General features: G+C 49.3%; 1 protein-coding gene across 6 annotated transcripts in view; it reads right to left on the minus strand.

Moving 5' to 3' along the window:
* Positions 1-16,101, minus strand: part of Tns3 (tensin 3) — a 204,685-nt gene that overhangs the window by 78,393 nt on the left and 110,191 nt on the right. For all 6 annotated transcript variants that reach the window (XM_048339393.1, XM_048339395.1, XM_048339394.1 and 3 more), the window contains 4 exons: positions 15,232-15,315; positions 10,013-10,125; positions 9,352-9,412; positions 8,601-8,676 (listed from right to left, as the gene is read on the minus strand). In XM_048339393.1, the coding sequence (XP_048195350.1) occupies positions 8,601-8,676; positions 9,352-9,412; positions 10,013-10,125; positions 15,232-15,315 (334 nt within the window). The remainder of the gene's footprint in view (positions 1-8,600; positions 8,677-9,351; positions 9,413-10,012; positions 10,126-15,231; positions 15,316-16,101) is intronic.

A 16,101-nucleotide genomic window follows, 5' to 3' on the forward strand; every position in this document is an offset into this window, starting at 1 on the left:
ATACTGGGGCTTGAACTCATGACTTGGGCACATTGTCCCTTAGCTATTTTGCTCAAGGTGGCAATCTACTACTTTAGCCACGCATGCACTTCTGGCTTTTGAGTGGTTAACTGCAGATAAGAGTCTCATATACTTCTCTGCTGGGGCTGGCTTCAAACCATGCTGCTCAGATCTCAGCCTCCCAGGTAGCTAGGATTTCAGGCACGACCCACCAGCGCCTGGCTCCATTTCTATTAGCACAACAGGAGAATCAAAGGTTGAAAAGACAAGCAAGTTTCAGCTTGCTGACAGAGAGGAAAAGAGCAAGCACTAGCACAGTACCAAGCACAGCACTGTGTAGAAGCTGGAAGGACTCCTGGAGGAGGTGACCTATAGGTCACAGCTCATTTCTTCAAGAACATTTATTCCTCTTCACCCTGCTCACTTACCCTCGGGCCACCTCCCCGGCCTGCACAACTGTTTCCACATCTGAGCCTCCTGCCAGGCTGAGCTGCCACCACACCATTCCCCAGGAGTTCAGGACCCCTGGGCGGTGCAATGTCTGCTCTCACAGCAGCTACTCACAAACACTGAGGTTCACTCTGAGGCATCCTGACACTCCACACCCCAGGCGGAAGGTCCAGGTCTGGTTTGTACCCCAGAGTAAAGGAGACATGGCAAATGCCTGTCCCCAGCTCCCAGATGCCTCGCACAAGGCACCCCCTGAGCCTGGTGATACTTCTCTCTGGAGAGGACTATGTGTTAAAATCCAAAGTCTATTGGCAAACCTTCACACCGGGAAACACCTGCTGTGCCACGTTCCCGAGGGGTGTGCAGATAAGCTGACAGGCACGCGCGCCTGCACACATGCCCTGCCTTCCACCAAACTTCCCTCCTGACCAGTCAGCTGGCCGTGACTACAGCCCACCACCCAGTGGGCTGCACCCTGCAGCTGAAACCTCCAGCCAAAGAGCTTCCCTGGGGACCTAAGACTGTGAAGTCCAGTCATTATCAATGTCAATAAAACTTTGTAGCATTGATGGCCAGAGATCACAAGTGTACCCCTTACACTCAGCAGACAATGAAACGCTGGGTCTGGTATGGGAGCCGGGAGCCTGTGACTCACACCTGTCATCCTAGCTACTCAGGAGGCTGAGATCTTAGGATCACTGTTCAAAGCCAGCCCAGGCAGGAAAGTCCATAAACTCTTATCTCCAATTAACTACCAAAAAGGCCAGAAGTGGAGCTGTGGCCCAAGTGGTAGAGTGCCAGTCTTGGCTGAAAAAGCTCAGGCATAGCTCCTAGGCCCAGTTGAAGTCCTCAGTGCCACTCCCAAATCACTGCTAAGCAATCATGTCCACCGGCACCAGAGTCTCTGAACACCTGGCTCTCTTTGTGTCTAAGGAAACAGTGTGGGAGCCTCAGCCTAATTTTACTCTCTTAAAGCAGTATAGAAATAAGCCTGAGCCCTACGCTGGATGTTAAGTTAACGGTGAACAGGTGCCAGCCCCTGCTTTGGCCCCATCTGCACTGGAAGTACACCAAATGGGAAAGGCAAGCACATGGAAGTCTCAAGTGGAGAAAGAATCAGCCCACCTGGCCGTTAGGGAGAGCTGATAGGTCAATACTCTTGCTTAATTCTTAGGCCACAGGAATACATTATTTCAAAGTCTCAAAGGCACAGGGGAAGCAGAACCTAGCACCAAGAGCATCAACATTTTAGCAGCAATCCCAGCCCAGGTTGCCTTGAGTTCAGAAGTTAGCTCTCCCACTTGAGTGTCACCTAACCACCCCCCAACCCCGCCCAACACCACCAGCAGCCATTTGTCAAGGGCAATACCTAGTCATAGGTACTCCTCCTAAACTGTCCACGCAAAGCCACAGGGCCGTCAAAGAACCCTCAACAGTGGGCAAAGTGGAAGAAGACCTGCCCCGGCTGGGGAGACTCATAATCATCAAAAAAGAATGCAATGGTCTTTGGGGAATGGCAACTCCTTTGTATAACTACTTAAAGGTAAATACACACACACACACACACACACACACACACACACGCATATTAAGAATGTAATGGTAGGTACAACAGCTATCTAGCCACACAACCTTTCTGGGGCAAAGAGGGGACATTTCTACAACAAACAACACTGCTCTTCCTCTTGAGGAGGCCTCACTGAATGAACAAGCCCAGTAACTGTGACAAGGTCCCAGAGCAGCAACCATGAAGACAAAATACAAGTGGCTATGGTTTGCCCAGGCAAGGAGCAAGATTGAGCATGTAGACAGAAAAGTGTTTACAAGCCCTGGACCTAAGATGTGAGCTGGGAGGGGGCAAGCCAGATCAGGCCTGGGCTCCCCGCCAGCCCCTGCTGGGCCTGAGCCCAAGCAAATTCCACAGCAGGGTTGCATAACCAGCAGGCTGCCCTCACTAAGGTGCTGCCTCTCACCTGCTAACAACCAAGCCGCTTCCAAGTCCTTCCTATCCAGGGAGGGGTGGACTGGCCTTTTGTGAAAAGGGAATTATAAAGATGAAAGGGAACCAAGGGCCAGTGGCTCACATCTGTAATCCCAACTACCCCAGGAGGCTGAGATCTGAGGATCAGAGTTCGAAGCCAGTCCAGGTAGGAAAGGCCATGGGACTCTTAACTCCATCTACCCAGGAAGCAGCAGGAAGTAGAGCTGTGGCTAAAGCAGTAGAGCTCCAACCTTGAAAAAAAAGCTAAAGGATAGCACCCAGGCCTTAAATTCAAGCCCCAGTACTGGCACACGTGAGCATGTGTGCATGTGTGCATGGGGCGCACACACACACACACACACACACACACACACACACACACACACACACACCAGAAGGGGTTAGGTGTAAGAAGGGGCACTGGGAGCAGGCCAATGACACAGAGGCCAAGGCAGACAAGGGTTAATGTCAACTGCTGTTAGCAGTAATAACACCATTTGCTGGTTTCTAGAATCAGAAGAATAGCAAATGGATTTCTGCTTTCCCTTTGCATCTTCGGGAACTTGACCTCACCTCTGCCAACATACCTGAGGGTACAGTCTCTCATGGGCATAGATAAATTTACCTGTCCATAAGGCAGATGTGATCAAATCAAGGAGGACAAGATGTTGTGTGGAAGTGGGAAAATGGAGATTAGGAAGTCAGCCAGAAGGTGACTTTCACCTTGAAGAACAGGCCAGCTTATGAGAGCAGCTGAGAGCAGAGCAGCCCAAGAGCAGAGCAGCCGAGAGCCAGCCGACACCAGCAGCCTCTTGGTACCAAAACAGACATGGAGGGGCATGGCAAGGAGAACTACATTGATACTACTCTTACATTACACCTCAGGACACCTGAACCAATTCAAACATCTCTCCCTAGAGAGCCATGACAGCAGTGGCCTGTGAAGGCATTCCTCCTTCCTGTGCTGACCTCTGAGGTCCTTCTCAGGTGGACCTACGGCATTAAGATGCTTGAGTTTGGGCACAACGTTGACTATAGAGCTGACTGTTGACTGTGACAACCCAGCTCTCCTCTGAGTCACAGCTACAAGCTCTACTCCAAAGCAGCCCCGTCTGATGGGCTAAAAAGGTTACTCTCACCCAGTGTGAATTCAGCTCTCATCGCTGGGCGCGATCAGCACATTCAGCTCTGTATGTGTGAGTTGTGTCCCTGCTCATCTGTTAAACAACTAGAGCTTCAACTCGGGAAGCTAGGCCTGAGCGTGTCCCCACATATCCAAACCCCAAGGGCCACAGGCTTCAGGTATGCTAGCCAGTACTCGCTGGTGACAAGCCATAGCTAGCCAGCAAACCCATAGCACTAGATCCCACCATCAGCCTGACTACACATTCTAGAATAGCGTGGTTAAGGAAAAGAGGTGTGGGGCTGAATCGTGTCTTCCAGATCTATAGGTAGAAGGGCTCAGGACCTCAATTGGAGACAGAGTTTTTATAAAGCACATTTAGTTGACAAAGGCCATTGGCATGGGTCCTGGGGAATTAGGTGAGGCCATGAGAGGGGGAGGTGCTGATATCCACAAGCCCAGCAGAGTGGGGACACTCACTTTCTGGCACCTTGACCTAGAACTGCCAGCTTCCAGAACAATGAAAAAATAAATCCCCATTGCTTAAGACCAGTGTAAGCTGAGTGCTGGTGACTCACACCTGTAATTCTAGCTACTCAGGAAGCTGGGATCTGAGGATCATGGTTTATAGCCAGCTTCGGCCCGCAAATCTATCAGACAATTATCTACAATTAGCCAGCAAACAGAGAATAGTGGAGTTGTGGCACAAGTGACACAGAGCAGCAGTCTCAAGCAAAAAAGACAAGAGGAAGCCTAAGGCTCCAAGTTTAAGCCCCAGCACACACATAATGTGCCTCATCATTAAGCAGCCCCAGAAAAATACAATGGGTTAAAAGTGCTTTTAAGGCTTCCAAAATGAAGACTGAACCTCTTAGTCACATCTAAGGAGGGTACCGGGAAATGTGACTCCCTGGGATGGAAAAATGCCCCTCAGCTGTCACCCATGTCGCCCAGCTCCCATCTGATAACACTGAAGACAGCAAATGTGGAATGGACAAAGAACCACAAACACAGGAAGCATAAATCAAACTATAATGCAATCCTAAAAATATTCCATGCGAGGAATGAACCTGGGTACAGGAAGGAAATGATCTTATCAGACGCTACCATCTCTTGTGCAAAGATCTATGATCTCCCCTTTGCCAGAATCTCTAATGGAAACAAGCCATCATGGATGAGTTGCCCTGTGGCATGAATTCACCTCCAGAGTCACCCGGCTACACCCCATACCCAGACTCTAGACCTCTGGCTTCCCGGTTCTACCAACAGGCTTGCCTTCTGCTTCTCTGTGGGTAGGCCTGGGATAGTGGGGTATCAGAGGTGAATGAAGTTCAAGTTTAGAGTTCAGGTGGGCAGCGAGTCTCAAAAACAGTGACAGAGTGGCAGGGTTAAAGTGAGGGTGGCTCAGCGCAGTGGGTATAACTTAGTGGACTGAGGATATAATAGTCAGAATCAAGCAAAGACAGGGCAGCTTAAGAGCCAGACAGAGTCAGAGGATGGCAGTGTGGGCCGTATTAGTTCAGAGGCAGCAGGGAAAAGATCTGAGGGGACTTGGGGCTGGGGGCCACCAGAGATGGAGCTCAAGGTGAGAGCTACAGACAAGGCAGAGAAGTAAGCCCCTGCTAGCAGATGAAAGGCAACTGGGCCAAACAGCAGGCAGGGGACATCAGACACAAGCTGCCCTTTCATAAGTCTGTGGAAGACAAAGGGAAAGGAAAATGAAAGGCGAAGTGCTGGTTAAAACACAAGCAAAGAGCACTTCACTGGCTTCCAGACAATAAAATCCACTGCAGATAACAGTATTTTTTTCTAAACCACCATCTAAGTTGTCCTATCTTCATTAACATATGTAATAGTAAATTCATTGCTGAATGTTTTTATAACAAATGCTACATAACCAGCCAGGTACATTTTCTTATTTGTTTATAATTCATTCTGGTTCCCAGGAAATATAGGAAATTTTTTGGGGAAAAGAGTTCCTGTTTTTTTTTTCTTCCATAATTCCTATGTTTTTTCAATCTTGAAAAGTAAAAAATTAAAGTATTTACATACATTCTCCTACAAAACAAAAAAACCACAAAAACACAAGCAAAGAAGCACAGAGGAGAGCCAGAAAGGACTCAGCAGGTTTGCAAGGCAGAGAACAGGGGAGCTGGAGACTGAAAGGCCGTGTCCCTTAAGTTCATGTACTAAAATCTTCACCCTCAGTAGTGACCTTAGGTAGGGACAAGGTCAGGATTAGGAGGTAGTGGCCTTAGGTAGTGACAAGGTCAGGAGGTTGGGCCTTCATAAATAGAACTAGCACTCCACAGAAAAGGCCCTCCCAACTACACAGGAAGGACACAGGGAAGTCGCCTTCTGAGTCACAGGGCAGATCCTCACTGGATGCAGAGTCCTGGACTTCTGGCCTCAGCACGATGAGGAACAAGCTGTTGCTTACAAACGCATCAGTCTATGGCCTTCTATAAAAGCAGTCTACGTGGACCTAAGCCGGCTTCAAAGAGCACCCAAAAAAGGAATGAGTGGGACAATGTGCACTAGTACCCCACACCAACACGGTCCTTTCTTCAGGAGACAAAATCTGTATGAGATCCAACATCAACTCGACACTTGACATTCTTCTACATGATGCCCATACTTGGCAATGGACTGGGGGCTCAGACTCAACTACCCTCCACCGTTCTTCAGGACAGCCCTACGGTGGGGGTCAGTGCAGGCACGACCTGACTTCTATAAGCCAGGACCCCCCTCTCTGTGCCTTGAAGAACTCACATCTGGGATCCTCTGGAACTCCCAGGTACTCCTACTTCCAGATCCCTAAAACATTCCACATTCCACTGCTGCTCCCTCGGAGGGAGTGCTGCACGGTGCTACATTCTTAACCGGCTCTACGCCCTCCCAGTTACTAGAAAATGGCACACAGAGCCTGAGAGTGGCATACAGGCCCCGCAGGTAGTGTAAAGAAGGATGCCCACCCCAACCCTTCCACAGCTCCCTCAAACCCCAATCTTGACTCTGTGCCTCACTCCCAGCAGCAGAGAAACAAAAGCTCACGGGCCTGTCCCTCCTGTCCACGGCCTTGCAGAGTCTCTACTCAGTTCCAACTGGATTTTCGTAAGTTCAAGTGAGAGCCAGGCTTCAGTGTCTCACGCCTGTACTCCTAGGTAAGCAGGCTGCTGAGATCTGAGCATGGAGGTTCAAAGCCAGCCAGGACAGGAAAGGGTGAAAGACCCCTATCTCCAATTAACTACCACAAAGCTGGAAGTGGAGCTGCAACTCAAGTGGTAGAGTGCTAGCCTTGAGCAAACTCAGGGACAACACCTAGGTCATGAGTTCAAGTCCTAGTACTGAAACAAAAGAAAACAAAAAAAAAAGTTCAAGTTGGGAGGGGAAGGCTCAAATACCATTGATCCAGTCTTCCTGCTATAGACCAGAACGGTCACTGGACACATTGTGAATGGACTCTTTAGCCCCAGGAGGCCATGGCCCTCGGGAGAAGCTTTAGGCCAGTGACACTGAGGGGAACCTGTGACCTCTGGTGCCTCTGAGGAGGCCTCATCTGTGCCCCGGACAAAATCAGGCACAACAACACAGCAGCAACTGAGCTTTCCTGACATTGAGCGGCTGGTGGCCCCGTGAGCTCCCAGACGCCTCTAGCAGAGTTGAGGGTATCCATCAGCGAGTATCTCCCTTACTCACTCCTGGCTCTTCTCCTCCCCGGCTCCACCCCACTCACTCCACCTCCAAAGAGCTCCCATATTCCAGGGGCCACGGCCAGGCACGCAGGACATCTCCTGAGACCTTGCACTCGGGCTGTGGGGCCTGCTACAGGGCATGACAGGGCTGGAATGTAGACTGGAGGGAGAAGGAATGTGGAGGAAGGCTGCCAGGGGCTCACCCAGAGGGAGGAGGAGATGGTTGCCCAAGGATGAGTCATGGTCTCTCTGTGGCGATGATGGATTGCCAAGCTTCAGGCCCCCATAATATGGCCTTGAGGGCTGGGGATATGGCCTAGTGGCAAGAGTGCTTGCCTTGTATACATGAGGCCCTGGGTTCAATTCCTCAGCACCACATATACAAGAAAATGGCCAGAAGTGGCGCTGTGGCTCAGGTGGCAGAGTGCTAGCCTTGAGCAAAAAGAAGCCAGGGACAGTGCTCAGGCCCTGAGTCCAAGCCCCAGGACTGGCCAAAAAAAAAAAAAAAAAAAAAAAAATATGGCTTGAACTTCTGGCTGTCCTATCCTAGATTCATGTGAGCACACTCACTTCATCTTCACAAACTAAATGTGTGCTGGTGGCTCACATCTGTAATCCTAGTGATTCAGGAGGCTGAGATGTGAGGATCCCAGTTTGAAGCCAGCCCAGCAGAAATGTCTATGAAACGCTGATCTCCAATTAACCAGCAAAAAGTCAATCCTGGTAGAGTACCAGCCTTAAGTGAAAAAGCTAAGGACAGCACTCAAGCCCCGAGTTCAAGTCTCAGTACTGGCACCAAAAAGAAAAGAAAAAAGTATTTCCTAAAATTATTTTACATGTATGAATTCTTCTATATTCAAGAAAGATTAAGAAAAAAAGTAACAATCGCCTACCCCAAGCACTAACACAGTCAAGAAACAAGATTATTTAGAGAAATCGCTGTTTTGATCATAACCAAGCTGTAAAAACAACCCTTGTACTTGGCTAAATACATATTTAATTTTCCACTTGCACTTGGGGAGGCTGATGGTCATGTGACAATTAGAAATTAGGTCAGGAACCAGGAAAGCTCACTAATGTAGTTAGTGACTGAATTAGGATGTTATTTTCAAGTTTACATATATTGAGTATCTCTATGATAATAGATAGACAACTAGCCAAAGGCCTTGAAATGAAAAGCTAGGTACTTTTCTTATGCCTGAGAGAGAGGGGGCAGGGAGAGAGACAGAAAGAGAAAGAGAAAATGTGTGATTGGGAAGGAATGTGTTACTGTTCTAAGACACATACCCTTTTTCCTTTGGGGTCACCGTTTCCAAAAGGGCAAGCAGGGCTGCAGCCCCCAACCACTCACCATGACGTCTCCCTTCAGCAGCTGAGCTGGCTCGATCACCATGCAGATCCTGCTGGAATTTTCTGGGCTAACATTGCTTCAGGATAAGAAGAAGGTAGATCATTATGCAATGGCAGGATTTCATCGGCAGAAGTCACATTGAAAAAAGAGCTATGCATTTGGAATCTCAGAAACTAGGCCTAATGTTCCTCTTGTCCAAGAACCTCCTTTCTGAGTGTCTATCCACTGGAGATGAGATGAGAAGGTTCAGAAATCTCCTGGGCCAGGGTGGGTCCTGACGAAATCAGCAAGGGTTGACAACTGCCTGGGAGGCCCAGGGGAGACTGATACAGCCCGGAGGGAGGGGCTGGAGCTAAGCGTTATAGCATCCATGTGTACAGGGTCCAGTGTGAACCCAGAGATGGGACAATGGCTCTTTTTTAAGGGGTAGAACATTGGTTCTCATTATTACTCATTTTCCATTTGTGCTCACAAATCACACAGAAAAAACATCTGAGGATGTGTATGCAGCTTCTTTGTCTAAAACACAAAGGAGAAATAAAATCCAGAGGAAAATCCTTTCCAGTATCTCCACTGCCAATCAGCAATGGCGCCCCCTCCCTGCCTGGAGGACCCAGGTCCACTAGAGTGGCAGCAATGGGACACCTGTGCCAGGTAGGGGCCTGGCTACCCCAGGGCTTGTGTCCCCAGCATCCTCCAGCCCCTCCACCATCATCCCGGGGCCATCCACAAACCACACTCAGGCACTTACTAGATCCCTGAAGTGTACACGGGCTGCATGGCCTGGTAGAGCTTCAGGAAGGGCCGGCATGCTGAAAGAGACCAACACCCATAAAACTCACATCACTAACACCTCCCCCCTCGCCCCGCTCTCCCTACAAGCCTGGCCCACAGGCCTTCATCTAGAGGGCAACTCTAAACAGTGGGGGGAAGAGACGGGGGGGGGGGAGGGAAAGAGAGAGAGTGCATGCCTGTGTGGATGGAACTAGGGGACAGGGGACAGGGTCCTGACACCATCACTGCACTATGGGCTTCCTTTCCTCATGGCATCATTCTAAAGAGGAGGGAGGTTGGGCTCCAAGGTGATGCTCAGCCCTTCTCAGGCTGAGTGGCACAGAGGAGCTTGGAGACCAGGGGCACAGATGACCCAGGACAGCGCAGGCCTTTGGAGCCCCCTTCCTGGGTGTGTCTGAGGTCCCGTCACTGGTTGCCTGATCCTTATCTGATCAACTGCTTAGTTGGGCCCCACCAAGTCAGAGCTTCGTGCACACGAGAGGGCTGCAGCGTCTGCAGCCTCTGGAGCAGGGCATTGCAGAAGGGACAGGAAAGCTTGTTTTAAGCCACTGGGTCCAGGATCAGCCCCACTGGGCTGGGCTGAAATTTGGCAGGCACCAGGCACAGAGGGCACTCACCTCCTCCTGCATCGAAGCTTGGGGCACCATGCAGGATGACAAAATGCAGGAACAGGGGAGAGGCGTTCATCTTCACAGAGCCCGACAGGAGCCCGCTGAGAAACTGCACATACCTGCGGGAAGCAAGTCCTTAGGATGCCATGCTGACTGTGGAGACCAAGCAGGGCTGGGAGGGGCTGCATGGGTCACTCTGTCCATGGCACACAAAACATGGCTCCCAACCCACATCTTTGAGGGACTCTAGTTCTATCCACAGGTTCCCACATCTGGGAGGCCTCTTCCTCTACTTTGATTCCAGGCAAGGCCAGCACCTGAGACCCAGGCCCTACCACTTCCTGTGAGTGATAGCTGCAAACCACTCCACCCTATGCTCCAGCCAAGAGGCTCTTTAAGCCCAAAGGCCCAGGGCCTCTCGCTGTACCTCACATCCCCTCCTGTGCTATGCCCTCTCCTTGTGGCCCACCTCCAAGCCTGAGGCTACCCATGGTAACCATGGTGGGGAGGATAGGAGTTATTTCCTCCCTGAATTTCAAGCCTGGACTTCATGCATCCACAGACAAGTACACACTCTTCCAACAGAGAAGGTTCTCCCAGGAGTGTGTGGTCACAGGCACTCACGAGGTACTAAGTGGCAACAGTGATGGAAGAGATCTGCACCCGGGTCACATTCTGCTGCTGGCAGCCTGTGGTCCCTCCTCCCTGTGCTCTTCCCTCATTTCCTGAGCACCAGGGAGTCAGAGCCAGCCTCTACACTGAGGTCCTTCAGGATGGGCCTGCTCCCCAGGCACAATTTTCAGCAAAACCTGTCATACCCCTCCAGGAACCCTGGAACCAAGATGCTTCTGTACCTTCCTCCACCAGAGTCTTTAAACAGGGACAGGGACCAAAATTGCAAAACACTGAATCCATTCTGAGACTCTTAAGAGCCTGGCGCAGGAAGCAGGAAGTGACACCTACCAGCATAAGGTCCTCACATGTCCAAATTCCCGAGGGAGGCTAGAACCATCACACCTCAGGATTGGTATAGTCACAGGCCCAAGCTGACCTACATAAACATGCACTAATGTTCGGACCCAGTCAAGACCCAAGCAGCTGAATCTGCAGACAAAGCCAACTAAGCAATAGGAAATCACTGGTAAATATGTTCAAAATGGCTAATCCACATGTAGTAGCACATGTCTGTAATCCGGCCTCCTAGGAAATGGAGATTAAAGTATCAGGGCCCAGGGCCTATTATACCAGGCAAAAGCGTGAGACCCTATCTGAAAAGCAAATTTGAAAAACAAAAAGGATGGGGTATGGCTTAAGTGGTAGAGATCTTGCCTAACAAGTGTGAAGTCCTGAGTTTAATACTCAGTACTGTCAGAGAAACAAAGAGAGATGAGAGGCAAGACAGGAGAGAGACCAACTTATAGTCAATGCTCTAAAAAAGAAAACAATCTTGGAGATGTGCTCTTGACTCATTGCAGTAAAACTCACAGCAAAAAACGGATGTTTTAGCCTTCATGGCAGCAAATTGCTCTTCTCTTTTGGAAAAGAATAAAATTCACACAGGAGCCTGAGTCTCCAGGAGGCCTGTGGAGGCCTGGCCTCCACTCAGCCCCCTTTGGGCCTTCCCTGCCATGTCCTTTTGGGTTTGGCCACAAGATCTCCTCACCCCCACTGTACATAGGTACAGGAATGGAAGACCTCTCTACTTTCCTCACCTCATAGAGGACCTTGTGGTTGCTTAGCTCACTAGCCCTGAGCAAAGGGAATGGAATTGGAAGAGCCTGCATGGAACACCCAAGTCACCCCTGGTAGGTCATTCTTCCCTCCCTCCAGCACTGTCAGGTCCTGGATGCTGGGAAATGCACATCAAGGGTCAGTCCTGGCCATGCAGACCCCGTGGGCTGGGTATGGGCAGATCTGCAGGGAACAGCAGGTGGGACAGCCCTTCACACTCTGGGCCTGCTCATGCCCAGTGTGCACCCCAACCTAGGTATCAGTGTAGACTTGAGGCAGCTGATGTTTCCATACAAACACTAAGCACTCAGTGAGACTCAGCAGGCTGAGGAGTCACCTGGGACTGGGACCAGGAAACCCTCATGCCTTGAGGCAAGCCTCACAGCCCACCTTAGGATGTGGAGGCTGGAATAGAGGCCACTGGCTCTTGTCCCAGGCTTGGACAGCAAGTCTCCCTGTGTGCCCTCTGGAACTGTGGTCCACCTACCACTGCACAGAATAGTTTCTTCCATGGAGTGGCAGGGTGATGGCAAAACTGTTTCCAAAGGAGGAGGCTGAAGTCCAGGGCCACACACTCACTGATGGTTGGTTAACCCAAGTGGAGGAAAGAGACCACCAGCTAAGGTCCTGGGACTTTCCTCTGAAACTGGCTCTCCAGTCACCACCTTCCCAGCTGTCTAGAGATTCCATTCACAGCATAACCAATACAAAAACAATCACAAGCAACCCTGTGAGCCCAAAAGTTGCTGTATCACAAATTCCACCAACCTCAGATAAAAAATATTGGAGATGGTAACATATCCACTGCAGGGCAGTTTATAAATAACTTGGAGATGATTGGAAAAGCAGATGGAAAGACCAGGTACTGGTGGCTCATGCCTGTACCCTAGCTACTCAGAGGCTGAAATCTAGAGATCACAGTTTCAGGCCAGTCTGGGCAGGAAAGTCCATAAGAATCTTATCTGTAATTAACCATGCAAAAGATGGAAGTAGAGAGCTGTGGTTCAAGTGGAAGAGCACCAGCATTGATTGAAGCTAAGGGACAGCGACCGGACTCTTAATTCAAGCCTCAGTACTGGCATGCTCACGTGAACGTGCAAACACACACACACACACACACACACACACACACACAATGCTTACATCTACTCACTCAGAGGTTCTATAAAAATCCTCTGCCATGTCATATGAGATTGAGAATATGCAAATGTTGGTATTATAAATATTCTAGAACCCATTTCTTATGGGTACCAAGGAACCACTGTATTTATAATTATCTTTCTGTCGATGGCTGTGAAGGAAGTTGCTGGTAATGTTTCACACTTTCTCAGGCATAAATCCTAAGCTCATCATCACTCTCAAGATTAATCATTGGAGCTTGGCAGGGCAGAGCCAATCCTAGGATATTCTGTCCACAGGAAAAGCTCAGTGCTCTCAACACAGGGGTCTCTGCCTCTCCATCCAATCTCACAAGTCCCCTAGATTTACCCTACACATGAATTTATGTCTCCTATGTGATAGTCATTTGTCAAGTCTCATGTAATTCAGGCACCAGGCAAGGTAACAGGAAAGGAGCAAGGAGGAGGGGTATTTCTGTTCCCTGCTCTTACAAAGCAAAATGAAGCTTGGCTAGCAACACAAAAATGCAAAAGGCTACAATTTTACATGTGCAATGAACAGGAAAGATGTGTGAAAATTGCAAAAAATATTAAAAGAAGAGGATTCTCTCTCGCTCGCTCTAAGTGTCATTTAAAACCTTTAAAAGCTTTTGGATCTGGGTGTCTGTGACTCACAACTGTAATCCTAGCTACTCAGCAAATTGAGATCTGAGGATTGTGATTCAAAGCTTGCCCAGACAGGAAAGTTCGTGAGACTCTTATCTCCAATTAACTAGCAAAAAGACAAAAGTGGAGTATGTATAGCTCAAGTGATAGAGAGCTAGCCTTGAGCTAAGGGACAGTGCCTAGGTTCTAGATAAGCCCCAGTAAAAAAGGAAAAAAAAAGCAGTTGGTTCCTATAAATCAAAATGAACAAAGAAGAAAATAAGAGCCTATTTGTTTTTCTGGTGTGTGCTAGACATTTCCTATGGATTACATGTTGTTTTCTTGGAATCTGTTCCCTGGAAAAAAACATTCCTTAAGCTAGAACAAAGGTTAAGTTTAGCCTAATAAAATGCTGGGGTTTACACCAGCAACTTCTCTGTGGGGCCTGCTGCTCAGTGGATAGTGGAGCCTGGCTTCAGCCCACAATCCTCACACATGCTCTGATCTGAAGAGACGAACCCAGTCACTGGAAGTGGTCACAACACAGCTATCTTTGGTGACCCAAGATCTCTCTGTATGTCTGCTGACACAGCCCTTGGCTGCACCAGGAAAAACAGATGTGGAGGATCAAATCTCCTCACATCAAAGGGTCAGAAGGACAATTATTCCATGTAATGTCCACAATGGAAAACCATGTTGCAACTATCTGAGCAATTCTTGGGTCAATTCTCTAATGTTTGGCTTAAAATAAAACTGCAGGGAGGCAAGCTACGTGCTTGGCTCCATGTGTGCAGAAGAAAGGCATAGCAAGAGAAAGGACTTCCTTATTGCCCATAACCTCAGCTCAGATGGTTAAGCAGCACAAGGACAATGTCCTGCTTCCCTAGGGCTGTACCCCCAACAATCCCAGGGGCCATTTCAAGCAGCAGGGAATGGAGGGATGGAGTGACTCCATTCCCTGCAAAAGGAAAACTCTCTTTTGCTTCTGAGAGCAGCTGCTATAGTATAGAAGGCCTATGATGACCTGGCTAGGACCCTGTTTGTGTCAATAAAGTTTTACTGGAACACAACCACATTCACTCATTTCCATTCTGCTTGTGGTGACAGAGAACAACAAACTATAAGGCTTGAAGCATATGCCCTCTATCTTTGGTTCAAGCTCATTGATCTTGGCTCTAGCAGGCAAAAACAAGTTCCAGAACCATAGAAACCGACTCAGCCGGAGGGGGAGGACTAACTGGAATCAGAAGGGGGACGTGGGTCCTGGGCTTGCCTATGAGGCAGGCTAACCATGCTGGATGGCTCATTCCTCACTTCTGGTATGACCAACTCCCTCCCTGCTTCTTCTTTATCCTTGTCAGTCATGGGGCTTGAACTTGGGGCCTGGGCACTGTCCCTGAGCTCTTTTGCTCAAAGCTAGCACTCTACCACTTTGAATCATAGCACTATGTCTGGTTTTCTAGTGGTTATTGGAGATAAGACTCACAGACTTTCCTGATCAGCCTAGATTCCAGCCATGATCCTCAGGTCTCAGCCTCCTGAGTAGCTAGGATTACAGGCATGAGCCACCAGTGCCCGCTTCCCCTCATATTCTTTGGCATCAGCCAAGGGCAATGTTGTATAGAGTTGGGGAGTAAGGGAGACAGAGCACTCAGCCTTCAGTCTTCATTTATTTAAATTTAAAATCCCATTGATGTTTCCCCTCCCTTTATCCAAAAGGTAGATACATACCGCTTCTGGGAAGGCTGCATTAGAGATGAAACTTTATCATCATAAAACTTCTTCATTGCAAATCTGTCCAGGGCTTGGTCAGCACTGGGAACAGAGAGGGGTGGGGAAGAGAGAGAGAGAAGATGTTTAAGTCTGTAGCGTTGGGGCCTGTCTGAGGCTGGGTAGACATCACAGTGGTGCAGCCATTAGAGGCCACCAGCGGCACCTGTGCACCAACCCCCCAACATTTCCCTGGTTCTTCAGGCCCAAGAGAATGCAGGGAGCGAGTTCTGGACACACCCATCCACACCCACAAACCCACCCACCCATACCCAGAACACATCCATCCACATCCATGAACACACCCACCCACACCCATGAACACACCCACTCACACCCACAAACACACACACCCACAGACACACCCTTACACACCCACACACAACCACGAATACACCCATCCACACCCACAAACACACCCATCCATACTCAGGAACACACCCATCCACATCCATACCCACAAACACACCTATCCATGCCCACAAACACATCCCCACCCACAAACACACCCACCCCAGCCCATAAACACACCCAACCCAGCCCACAAACACACCTACCCATGCCCACCTCCTGATTTGGACACTGAGCCACTGCCAGGAACAGGCAAGACATGGTTAGAATAGGAGGTCTCAGAGGCCAAATGGCGTCCAAGGGCTCAAATGACTCTATGGAGGGCAACCTGCTTTCCATTGGCCTATCTGCCCTCCATTCCACCTCCACAAAGCCCACAGGCAGTGTCCACAGAACCTCCTAGAAACCTGATTGCAGGGCATTGCTGCCGTTCGGATCTGGTTTCAAAATAAGTGGTGGAATGTGATTGCAGTAAGACTT

This window comes from Perognathus longimembris, chromosome 2 (genome assembly GCF_023159225.1).
Source record: "Perognathus longimembris pacificus isolate PPM17 chromosome 2, ASM2315922v1, whole genome shotgun sequence".
Lineage (NCBI taxonomy): Eukaryota > Metazoa > Chordata > Mammalia > Rodentia > Heteromyidae > Perognathus > Perognathus longimembris.